A 13,375-nucleotide genomic window follows, 5' to 3' on the forward strand; every position below is an offset into this window, starting at 1 on the left:
AACCACTTGATATTGTAATATCTTATGCATAACACTGCTTTTTGTACACCTATGCTATAAGTATACAGGAGGGGAGATTTGGTGAGGTGAGGAGATAGGGGTTGTGAGGTGAGGAGGGAGACGGAGGTGCTGTGAGGTGAGGAGGGAGACGGAGGTGCTGTGAGGTGAGGAGGGAGACGGAGGTGCTGTGAGGTGAGGAGGGAGACAGGGAGGTGCTGTGAGGTGAGGAGGGAGACAGGGAGGTGCTGTGAGGGAGGAAGACAGGAGGTGCTGTGAGGTGAGGAGGAGACAGAGGTGCTGTGGAGGTGGGGAGGGAGACAGGGTGGTGCTGTGGGGTGGGGAGGAAGACAGGGAGGTGCTGTGGTGGGGAGGGGAGGGGAGGTGCTGTGAGGGTGAGGGAGGGAGACAGGGAGGTGCTGTGAGGGTGGGGAGGAGACAGGGGAGGTGCTGTGAGGGGTGAGGAGGAAGACAGGAGGTGCTGTGGGGAGGCAGGAGGGGAGACAGGGAGGTGCTGTGAGGTGGGGAGGGAGACAGGGAGGTGCTGTGGGGTGAGGAGGGAGACAGGAGGTGCTGTGAGGTAGGGAGGAGACAGGGAGGTGCTGTGAGGTGAGGAGAGGAGACAGGGTGGTGTGTGAGGTAGGGAGGTGCTGTGAGGTGGGGGGAGGAGACAGGGAGGTGCTGTGTGGGGAGGAAGACAGGGAGGTGCTGTGGGGTGAGGAGGGAGACACAGAGGTGCTGTGGGGTGAGGAGGAAGACAGGGAGGTGCTGTGAGGTGAGGAGGGAGACAGGGTGGTGCTGTGAGGGACAGGGGTGGTGCTGCTGTGGGGTGGGGAGGGAAGACAGGGAGGTGCTGTGGGGTGAGGGGAGGGAGACAGAGGGTGCTGGGGTGAGGAGGAAGACAGGGAGGTGCTGTGAGGTGGGAGGAAGACAGGGAGGTGCTGTGAGGTGAGGAGGGAGACACAGAGGTGCTGTGGGGTGAGGAGGAAGACAGGGAGGTGCTGTGGGGTAGGGAGGAAGACAGGGGAGGTGCTGTGAGGTGAGGTGCACAGGGAGGTGCTGGGGGTGAGGAGGAGACAGGGAGGTGCTGTGAGGGTAGGGAGGAGAGACAGGGAGGTGCTGTGAGGTGGGAGGGGGGAAGACAGGGAGGTGCTGTGGAGGTGAGGGAGGGGAGACACAGAGGTGCTGTGGGGTAGGGAGGGAGACAGGAGGTGCTGGTATGGGAGAGAGACAGTGAGGTGCTATGGGGAGAAAGACAGGGAGGTGCTATGGGGAGAAAGACAGTGAGGTGCTATGGGGGAGAAAAGACAGTGAGGTGGTATGGGGAGAAAGACAGGGAGGTGCTATGGGGAGAAAGACAGGGAGGTGTTATGAGGTGGGGAGAAAGACAGGGAGGTGTTATGAGGTGGGGAGAAAGACAGGGAGGTGTTATGAGGTGGGGAGAAAGACAGGGAGGTGTTATAAGTAGGAGGGGTTGGGTAAGGGGTAACCTGTCAGTGTGGGTCGACCGGGCCTGGATGTCGCTCGGCTGGGTTCCCCCCGTCAAGTGTTCGCCAGAAGCCTTCCTCTGTAGTCATCGCTTCTCGTGCCAATACGACCAAACACGACATCCTGTGGCGTGCTGTACGACATCTGGCGCTCTTGTCGTTGAAGGTTAGTCCGACAGGGTAGTGCTGGCGTTCGTGGAGTCGTGTTGTAATCTTGTGAACGAGTACACTGTGGGTCGGGTCGTGCCGCTGTTGGTCGTGTTGTGATAGTTTTGACCACATTTTGTAAGTTCTTTAAATCGTACAGGTGTTCTTAGCCCTGTTCTGTGAGTCGTACAGCTGTTCTTAATCCTGTTCTGAGTCGTACAGCTGTTCTTAATCCTGTTCTGAGTCGTACAGCTGTTCTTAATCCTGTTCTGTGAGTCATATAGCTGTTCTTAACCCTGTTCTGTGAGTCGTACAGCTGTTCTTAATCCTGTACTGAGTCGTACAGCTGTTCTTAATCTTGTTCTGTGAGTCGTACAGCTGTTCTTAGCCCTGTTCTGTGAGTCGTACAGCTGTTCTTAATCCTGTACTGAGTCGTACAGCTGTTCTTAATCTTGTTCTGTGAGTCGTACAGCTGTTCTTAATCCTGTTCTGAGTCGTACAGCTGAAAGTTGTTCTTAATCTTGTTCTGTGAGTCGTACAGCTGTTAGAGTCTACAGCTGTTCTTAGCCCTGTTCTGTGAGTCATACAGCTGTTCTTAACCCTGTTCTGTGAGTCGTACAGCTGTTCTTAGCCAGCTGTTCTGTGAGTCATATAGCTGTTCTTAATCCTATACTGTTCTTAGTCATACAGCTGTTCTTAATCCTGTTTTGAGTCGTACAGCTGTTCTTAATCCTGTTCTGTGAGTCATACAGCTGTTCTTAATCTTAATCCTGTTCTGTGAGTCATACAGCTGTTCTTAACCCTGTTCTGTGAGTCATATAGCTGTTCTTAATGTTCTGAGTCATACAGCTGTTCTTAATCCTGTTCTGAGTCGTACAGCTGTTCTTAATCCTGTTCTGTGAGTCATACAGCAGTTCTTAGCCCTGTTCTGTGAGTCGTACAGGTGATCTTAGCCCTGTTCTGTGAGTCGTACAGCTGTTCTTAGCCCTGTTCTGTGAGTCTACAGCTGTTCTTAATCCTGTGGAGTCATACAGCTGTTCTTAACCCTGTTCTGTGAGTCATACAGCTGTTCTTAGCCCTGTTCTGTGAGTCATACAGCTGTTCTTAACCCTGTTCTGTGAGTCATACAGCTGTTCTTAATCCTGTACTGAGTCATACAGCTGTTCTTAGCCCTGTTCTGTGAGTCATACAGCTGTTCTTAATCCTGTACTGAGTCATACAGCTGTTCTTAACCCTGTTCTGTGAGTCATACAGCTGTTCTTAATCCTGTACTGAGTCATACAGCTGTTCTTAACCCTGTTCTGTGAGTCATACAGCTGTTCTTAATCCTGTACTGAGTCATACAGCTGTTCTTAACCCTGTTCTGTGAGTCATACAGCTGTTCTTAATCCTGTACTGAGTCATACAGCTGTTCTTAATCCTGTTCTCTGAATCGTACAGCTATTGTGTGAGGCTAAATTCTTGCTATTTCTTTATGGGTAACAACATCTCCTATACCCTGATAATATTCACTCACGAGCGATAAACGGAATTCAAAACTAACAACAAAATTAAAAGCAAAAGACAAAATAAAATCATTCCCCTAATACACTGAATCAATATATTGTATTTTATTGTATTTTCGGTATTGTATCTAAAGAAAATGTTGAAAGAGTAAAAATTTTCAAAACTAAAGTCATGAGGATATTTGGGCGGGAGGTACATCTAAAAATAATTCTTACGATACCTGACGGGAGTGTTAGATTAGGTTAAGTTCGGTTAGGTTATATAAGGTTATGTTATCTTCAAGTCAGATTAGGTTACGTTAGGTTTGCTTTACGTTAGATAGGGCACGTTATATTATATTAGAGTAAGGAAGTTTAATCATCACGTAAAATAATAACAAGGGCCTCTACAAGACAACGACAACAACAGCAATAATAATAATAATAATAATAATAATCTTTATGGTACGTTCCTGAGAGTAAGTAACTAAATATAGATAGATTGATAGCCAGAGAGATAGATAGACGAAAACATATAGAAATATAGAAGAGATAGATACATTTACTCACCAAACTACCTAAATTAAGAAAAATAAAAACACCAATTTAGCTGAAAAAAAAAATATAAAAATAAACTTACTTTATATCAGTCGATGTGTTATCTTATTTCTATTAAAAAACGGGAGGAAATTTTTAACTCGCGAGGCTTTGAGAATCCCGAACCTGAATACTGTAAGTGATAGCACAGATAAACATTCGATACAGACGTGACTCAACAGCTACACAATGGTTGAAGGAGAAGACTTTTACGTTAGCTGGAAGTGGAATACAGTTTGACTAATGAAGAAACAAGTTGAGGGAGGTACAACATGGATTCATTTTATGGACTAACTCCGTTTACCTATTTACCCAAAGGGCCAAAACTGGTCACCCTATGGGTCTATTACAGTCTCGAGATGGTCATCGATTTAAATAAATAATATGGACAAATATATCAGGAACTAAATCATTAAAATTATAGACTATAGAAAGCGTTTCGTAAAAAGTGACAAGAGGATATTATGCAACTGTTCCGAATGATTTGCACAAAGTTTTAATGTTTGTTTTTATTTATATTTTAAAGTTTTAATGTGGTCGAATGATGGACTCTAACGTAGCAGAGTGCAGTCACTTCACAAAGCTAGGTACCTACTCTGTTTACAACACGTCCCTGGCAGCAACACAAGTGAGAGCAGCGGTGAAAAAAAGAAAATCCAACCAAACACTAGGTAGCATTGATCGTGTCTTTGAATATGAGAACAAGAAACATTGGCCAATCAGCTTTACAACTTCCTCACTCCAACATGTCCGCCTGACAACTGTACACCACCAGCACCAGCCCGGAGGACCCGTCTGTTCAAAGAGAAGGCATCAACTGGAAAATGTACAGCGACTAAAATAATGCCTGTAGGAAAACACCTTGAGTATCCCGAGAGGCTTGAGGACAACGCTTAACATCTCATCTCTTTAAACATCCTGAAGCTGATGAACCCACAAGTCCCCTGCCGGCACTTTGACCCAACAACCGAACCCCAACACCTTGACCCTTGAACCCCTAATGTAGAAAATATTGGATTCATATTTCAAAAGTAATGAAGCCTGATTTTTTTTTCTGGTATATTAAGATTATCAACATTGGCTATAACTAGCATTATTATTCCTATTTCCTCCCTCATCCTGTAGTAAATAACCCTCATAATATTTCAACCTTGACCTGCTCTCGTAATGTTGTCAAGTAACAGTTCAATCTGGAGGACAACATCGCGTGAGTCGGATCTATAACATGTTGGAATAGGAAATTGTCTCTCAGTGTCTACAAAAACAGTTCCCGGGTTATGAAGGCCAGATGGTGTAATTTTATTTCTCCAGTCGACGTCGCTACAGTTTAAGGAGGTGGCTGGAAAGTGTCTCTTCTATTCAGTTAAATATTACATCATTTCGATTAAAAAAAAGAGACAGAATGTTATGCCGATAGATAACTGATGGACTATCTGCCACCCACAAACTGACAAATGGCAAAGAGGAAGAGTAAAGAGAACGAAAGACGCCACCCATACACCTGTGAGTGGTAGGTGCATATAGTAATCTTCACGTGATTCTAACAGTGTACCGAAAAATACATAAGGATGTGATCAAGAAGTCCAAGACGATGGGAAACTAAGAACTCTACCCTGTATTGGTGCGGGAGATCACGGAGTCGGGTTATACAAATCACCATCACAAACACAAAACAAACGTCAAACTGCAGACGTATGGAATAACTTAACCCGAACAGCTGGTTACGTCTCTAAACAGTTGACCCTCGAGAGAAAATTGGACATGCACTAGGCTGATCAAATTGTCACGCGCAAATACTCTACTCGGTATATAATAATATATTAACTAACACGTACTGTAATCCTATTAGCCTGCTCGCTTTAGTGCCGATTATTTTTATATATAAACTAATGAAGACCTCAATATATAAGAAAGTGTCACAGCCAATGTCAATGGTAGAGAGTGCTGTGACGCGCCCAGTACTTGCCAACAGTGAGTAACAAGCGACTGACCGTCCAAGTGACTAACAGGCCGATCAATGGCGAAGAAGATAAATTAAATTAAATTAAATTAGATAAATTACAACCAGTATGATAAGCCGTGGGTAAGGCAGCGAGGGATAACATTTTAAACAGTCAACAATAAGCATCACAAAAAACCGGGGCGCTAGGAGGGTAAACTAAACAAAAAAGTCCGCCCACGCCCATAACAATAGCCAAAGCAATACGCAAAAAAATAGCGCCAATTACCAAAAAGTACTAAATAAAACGTGGATGGAGATAAATAAACTAATAATGAGAGTAACAACAGATTATCATTAAATGGAAGACAAAGGTTATAAGATGAACCTAGACAAATAAAGAGAAGGAAATTAGGCGGGAAAAATACGATACAGTAATTGGATAACTAGATCGAGAAGTGATAAACCGTGTGAATGAATAACAACAGATAATTTTGAATATACAGATAATAATAAAAAAAATAGCTGGTGTAATACTGTGTTAGCGCAAATAAACTGAAATGTGGTGGTGTTTTCGTGACGAGTGAGAGAGAGAGAGAGAGCACCTCACTCACTTCAGGAGGCTAAGGCTGGAAAGGAGGAAGTCGACCATTACACTAACAAAACGCCACATTTTCCACCCCAGTCATGACCTCCTCCACACACACACACACACGATACCACATAGTCATACAGTATACACACTACACAATAGGAATTAAAAGTACATATATACTCAAACTACATATAAAACAAGCCCTCATACACTTACGTTCGTCTGGCTAAGGGGAGACAATAGCCTGGCGATGCTGAGTGCCGATGCTAGCTATGATACACCTCCTCTGTCCTTTCCTGGAAGTGTTACCCAGTTAATAACGCTTAATTGAAGGTTAAAGATCAGGATATATCATTAGTAATATAAGTATAGCGATGACCTAGGGTGGTCGTGGTCTCACATTCTCAAAAGTAACGTAAGATAATTTTTTTTTCTCGTAAGTGAAAATTTTGAGGCTCTTCTGAAGGTGAAAATTTATCTCAAGGTGGTGGCAAAATTACAATGAGACTCAACTTGTACAGAGAAGTTTCTTATGTGTATGTGTGTGTATAATGTATCTTTAATGTACAATCATCATACAACATACAATATACAATGTTTGATCTCACTTTACATATAAAATAATTCAATAGACAATAAAAACTTCATTGTATAATATAAAGAGGATCTGATTATTCACTGTGGTAGTAAATAATGAATAAAGTCTTTTACATCACAATGGTATTGGTTTGGCTGTGGTGGTAAAGGGATGTTCTTAATATATTGTTCATTTACCTGTGGAAATGGTCAGGTGGTTAGGGAGGGAGGGAAGGGGGGATGGGATGGGGTGAAGGAAGGGTTGTGAGGGGGTTGCAGGGGTAGGAGGGGGTTGAAGGGAGGGAGGAAAGATGGGTGTTTCTCGTCTGTTCTGGAAGGGAGGTGAGTTTTGCTTTTACTTCTTACTTATCACCATCATCACTACCATCATCATCATCAGGGAGGAAGTGTCGAGGCGGCATGAAGAACGAGGTGTGGGGGGGGGGAGCTTGGGGGAGAGAGAGGGGAGGAGGGAGGTGGAGAGGGGGAGTGAGGATAGGGAGGGAAACTTCAGACTCTCACCACATCACCTCCAAGACCACACTCCTTCCTCCTCTTACTATTACATCTCTTCCTCCTCCTCCTTCCTTTCACGTTCACCCTTCGCTTCACTATCACATCACCTCCATCACCACACCTCCTCCATCACCACACCTCCTCCATCACGGTACATCTTCCTCCTCCTCCTAACTCCACCCCTTGACCCACCTGTACTGTAACATCCAACCCCTCCTTCCCGCTCTCCCCCTACCCTCCCTCCTACCCACGACTACAGAGACCTCGGCCACGTATTGAATTGAATTGAAACAGTTTATTTAACCAGAAAAACACAGATACAGAGTGGATAATAATAACAATATTAACATGGCTGAGCCAGTTGAGAACCTGAGCTCTCGGCATCTGATATATACTATACATTTATCTCAAGGAAGTATTATGTAACATTTAGTGGTAATAACAACATCTCATAGTGTTACCACGGTTATCACTTCAATATTTACTTAATTTGTTATTTATTATTTATTATTTTTTATTTTTTTTTTATTATTATTATTTTTTTTATTTATTTATTCATACATACATATACACATACATATATATATATATATATATATATATATATATATATATATATATATATATATATATATATATATATATATATATATATATATATATATATATATATATATATATATATATATAAATTAGAGTGGAATTTAAAAACACAAGTATAATGGGGGAGCAGTACAACCTGGGTTGTACAGTAATAAGGTTGAACAAGAGGACAGAGCTGTCAGGATTATGTCTAGTTGGCAAATATGTTTATTGCAATGGTAATTACTTATTTATTTACATGATAATTTCTGATAAAACGGTTTTGATGGTACAATAAAAGCAGGTGCTGTAAATATAGTAAGTGTTACAAGAAATATTAATACTTCGACAATAGATATTTTTTTAGAGATGATTTAAAGGAAGGAAGCGTAGTCTTTCCTCGGATGGGTGGTGGTAAGTTGTTCCACACCTTCACACCGTGATATTTTATGGAGGTCTGGGACTGAGAGGAGCGCATGGGGGTGGTCTTAGTAGCTCTGGGTGCCTTAAGGAATTTAGTATTTTGTTCGCATTTGAGGACTATATTACCAAGGTACAGGGGGTTCAAGTCTGGAGGTAAGTTTTTTCTTCTGTGAAAGATCGTGTAGTGGGTTTTCTCAAGGTTTAAGGTCAGTTTATTACTTATTACCCAGGTCCCGACTTTAGTTAATTCAGTGTTCATAGTTCTCATCAAGGAATAGAGGTCTGAGTTGATGGCATAGAGATTACTATCGTCTGCAAATAAGTTGTATTTTATGAGTGAGCTGGCGTGGACTATGTCGTTTATGTACAACAAAAACAGTACAGGATCGAGAATTGAACCTTGGGGGACTCCATACAAGATTGGCGAGGAGTCAGATTGGTGGTTATTATAACAGATATACTGCATCCTGTTGGACAGATATGAGGTAAACCAATTTGTGGGACAGGACCCTAACGCCGTAATATTCAAGCTTTGAAAGGAGGATGGTATGGTCGACAGTATCGAAGGCTTTAGAGAGCTCCAAGAATATACCGACTGTGAACTGACTGTCATCAAAGGAATTTAAGATGTCATTAGTAAAGGATAGCAGAGCACTCTCACTCGACCTTCTAGCTCTAAATCCAAACTGGGAGTCTGTAAAGATGTTATTGACATTGCAGAAGGAATTTAGTCTATTACATGCTAGCTTTTCCAGTATCTTACTCAAGGCTGTGTTCCTCTATTCATGAAAATTTCTTCCTACAGGTGAACGTGAATCAGGAGGTCCATCAATCAGGCATATAGGGGCTACTGAGGTCACCACCACCACCTTCCCCGTCAGCGCCTACTACAGGAGTCTCACACCGCCATGCCCAGCGAGAGTAGGGTGAGTAGAGTCATAACTATATCACTTGCCACTGGTTCTTACTTTACATGGATACAGTACCAACTTTTAATACACAGGGTTATATGTATACCTCATTAATACATACATACATACATACATACATACATACATACATACATACATGCATGCATTACACGGCCACCCAGCTGGTTGTAGGAGGCCACAAGAGCTTTCTCCATCGAGGTCAGAAACTGGATCTTCTTGAATATTAAACTTTTAAAATATTGTATCAATTTTCCACGTCCCACTGTGATGCTTACCTCGTAAAACACAAAGAATACCCGTGAAAAATATTAAACAGGTGTTGCAGCACTTAATTAACTCATCCAACACCACGAGAATATACTAAAAACACGAAAAGTTTCTCTGGAAAAATATATATTACCCTCTGGTGAAGTGCGTGAAGACCTCGAGTTCAAGCTGAGGTCATCTCGGGTCATCACGTCGGTCACAGGGCTAGCGGGTACCTCACGCCACTGAGAATTACATATTTATGACAGTACAGTTCGGTCTCCTTCATCCTGGTGAACTTTACAACAGCCGCGCTAATGTTTGTTTATGTCGTTAGTGCTGCCACCTAGCTGTGATGTATAACAATACCAAAGGCCCAATTAGGGGCAGGATAAACGAGGCAGCTACCCAGGGCTCCTTAGTTACCTAGGGTCCCTAAGTTACTCAGGGCCCTAAAAATAAACCCTTACCTTGTACCCATAAAATAGGATTAGGTTAAGTTTTACTCTGTTAAGTTATATTTCGCAATATAAAAGAACAAAATATATGCTTTAGGGAGGAGGTCTTGGTCGAGGTACTCAATCAACATCACACCCCTTGAGAGGACTAAGTCGAGGTACTCCATCAACATCACACCCCTTGAATGGAATAGGTCGAGGTACTCCATCAACATCACACACCCCTTGAGAGGACTAGGTCGAGGTACTCCATCAACATCACACCCCTTGAGAGGACTAAGTCGAGGTACTCCATCAACATCACACACCCTGCGAGGAATAGGTCGAGGTTCTCCATCAACATCACACCCCTTGAATGGAATAGGTCGAGGTACTCCATCAACATCACACACCCCTTGAGAGGACTAGGTCGAGGTACTCCATCAACATCACACATCTTGCAGGAAATAGAAGCTTTCACATAACTAACCTTACACCTGCTGTCTCAAATATCACATACCACATACCTACACCACAAACACATAAATTAACCTCGAAAACAAACCTCCTAAAACCTGAATTTAACAAGTTAGATATACAGAAATGTTTAATTCGGGTATATCACGAGACAGCTGCACATTTCGAAACTTTATTAAATTAGATTCCACGTCGACTTGATAAATGATGCTCGCTGGCAACTGTTCACCTAGTTAACTGTATCTCGAGTATAATAATTTGATACATATGTGTTTAGGTTTATCTGATGTAAATACTTTCTAATTACTGTGGGTTCTCGTTTGGTTAGGTTAGGTCAGGTCTGAAGTGACTGGTAAAATTGTCTTCATAAACGATCATTAACCTCACAATTGGAGAAAGTAGTTGTACGTGTGTGTGTGTAAGAGAGAGAGAGAGAGAGAGAGAGAGAGAGAGAGAGAGAGAGAGAGAGAGACATTCATACAGGCATCTTCCCACCTCAGACTCGTCAACAATAACAACTCCTCTCCGATAGGTGGATCACGTCTTGACCTCCACCACAACAAGAGGTCGCTGGGTCAAATCAATTTCTTCCTACTATTATTTAACGACGTAATATATTTTTTTTTTCAATCAATTATAATAACCCAATTATCTCTCTCTCTTTTTGATTAATCGTAAGTTAGATTTGATTTTAAACTTACGATTATTTCTGTAATGTGTGATGATGGATTAATTTAGTAACAATAATAATAATAATAACAATCTATTAACACACCTACAGGAATAACACCGCCTTGAATAATCTCCAATAGCAAATAGCAAAATATATTAATAGACGATAATAGGAAAATAGAAGCAACAGATTATTATAGAAGGGTTTATAAATTATGATAGTCTAGGAAAGTGACATAATGAATCTATAACAATTAATAATAAGTAAAAAATAAAAAATAAAAAATAGTAAAAATGAGTAGAAAAAAAATAATAAAAAAAAATTAATAAAAAGTTAAGAATCAGTCAATATGAAAAGTAGAAAAAATCACATGGAATTTTTTTTTTACAAAGTTTGGAAAGTTTGGCAAATACAACAGACTCTCAGAACCAGGAAGACTCGACCAACTGTTTACAAGGAGATGCTGTTGAGAATAATATTTTAAAGGAACGAGATGTTATAAGTTAAAAGAACAGAGTAGAGATTATATTGTATTATTAAAGGTCAACATGTGTGTGTGTGTGTGTGTGTGTGTGTGTGTGTGTGTGTGACTTTACCGTTTCCCCTGGTAAGTTGGGCAGCTGTGGAGGAAAGGTGACGAGACGGGGGGAGAGTGGTGAGGAATGGGGAGGGGGAAGAGGGTAAGTGGATGGGGAGGGTGAGGAGAGAGAGGGAAGAGGGTGAGGAGAGAGAGGGAGAGGTGAGGGTGAGAGGGAGGAAGGATGGGGAGGGGGGTACCTCGAAAAGCGCTTATATTGCTTCACTTTGACTCTTCCTCCTGTCCCCCTCCCTCCTCACTCCACCCAGCGACATAACACCACCCCCCTCCTCAGCCTCTCCCTCCCAAAACCTTCCCTCCTCCTTCCTTACTCCTTCCTCCCCTCACCTCTACCCTCCTCCTCACAATTACACACCCTTGTTCATTACTACACCTCGGGACAAGCCTGGGTGGGGACACGGTAGCCGCCTCAACTTCATGAGTACGATAATTTAACCTCTTGAGTACGAAATATTAACCTCTCGAGTACGACATTTTCACCTCTTGAGTACGATAATTTAAACTCTTGAGTACGATAACTTAACCTCATGAGTACGATATCTTAAACTCATTGAGTACGATATATTAACCACTTGAGTACGATAACTTAACCTCTTAGGTACGATATCTTAAACTCATTGAGTACGATATATTAACCACTTGAGTACGATAACTTAACCTCATGGTACGATATCTTAAACTCATTGAATGATATATTAACCACTTGATTACGATAACCAACCTCATAGTACGATATCTTAAACTCATTGGTACGATATATTACCATGGTACGATAACAATCTTTTCAAAGGACTGATAATGTACTCACAGTAGTTATGCCATCGTACTCAAGGGTTTATTATCACTTTGAATACAATAGCACAACCTGATTAACCTTGATTACGATTATATCTTTAAACCCCCTTTGGGTACAACGTCATCACACTGAAGAAACAGGTCATAGTTCCATACATATTTATACATAGAACCCCACAAACATACATAACACCAGGAATAATTACACACATATACATAGATATTACACATATATATTAAGGCCCTCATGGTGATTGGTTATCACATCTGTCTAACACACAGAAGGTCCTGAGCCCTGGTGAGCAGTGAGTTTGTACTAGACTATCAGAATAATTACATCTACATACATACATACTTACATATATACACACTTACATTACTTATACATAGATTACTTACATACATACGTACTTACATACATACATTATACATACATAGATTACTTACATACATAGATTATACATACATACATTACTTACATACATACATACATACAACTTGAGGTAAACATTATCCCAGATATACAAAGGTACATTGGTTGTACTCTTACACTCTTGACCTTTCATACACACATACACAAACGACGTATACAATCACAGACACATACACACATACTTACATGTACACATACAATGTGTACATTGAAAATAATAATCCCAGCCAAGGTATACCACACACTACCACCACCACTACCTACCCACCACTACTACCCACCACTACCCACCCACCTACCACCACACACTACTACCACCACTACTACTACCACCACCACACCACCACCACCCACTACTACTACCACTACTACTACCACCACCACTACCACCACCACCCACCACTACACCACCTACTACTACCACTACACTACTACCACCAC

The 13,375-nt window shown here is 41.8% G+C and overlaps 1 protein-coding gene across 1 annotated transcript in view; it reads left to right on the forward strand.

Moving 5' to 3' along the window:
• Positions 1-1,499: 1,499 nt before the first annotated feature.
• The window catches only part of LOC121860872 (collagen alpha-2(IV) chain-like), a 24,356-nt gene continuing 12,480 nt past the window's right edge, over positions 1,500-13,375 (forward strand). Inside the window, exons 1-2 of the mRNA XM_042358236.1 lie at positions 1,500-1,650; positions 9,149-9,269. Of these exons, the coding sequence (XP_042214170.1) occupies positions 1,515-1,650; positions 9,149-9,269 (257 nt within the window). The 5' untranslated portion in view covers positions 1,500-1,514. The remainder of the gene's footprint in view (positions 1,651-9,148; positions 9,270-13,375) is intronic.

This window comes from Homarus americanus, unplaced genomic scaffold, assembly GCF_018991925.1.
Source record: "Homarus americanus isolate GMGI-L3 unplaced genomic scaffold, GMGI_Hamer_2.0 scaffold52806, whole genome shotgun sequence".
NCBI classification, from domain to species: Eukaryota; Metazoa; Arthropoda; class Malacostraca; order Decapoda; family Nephropidae; genus Homarus; species Homarus americanus.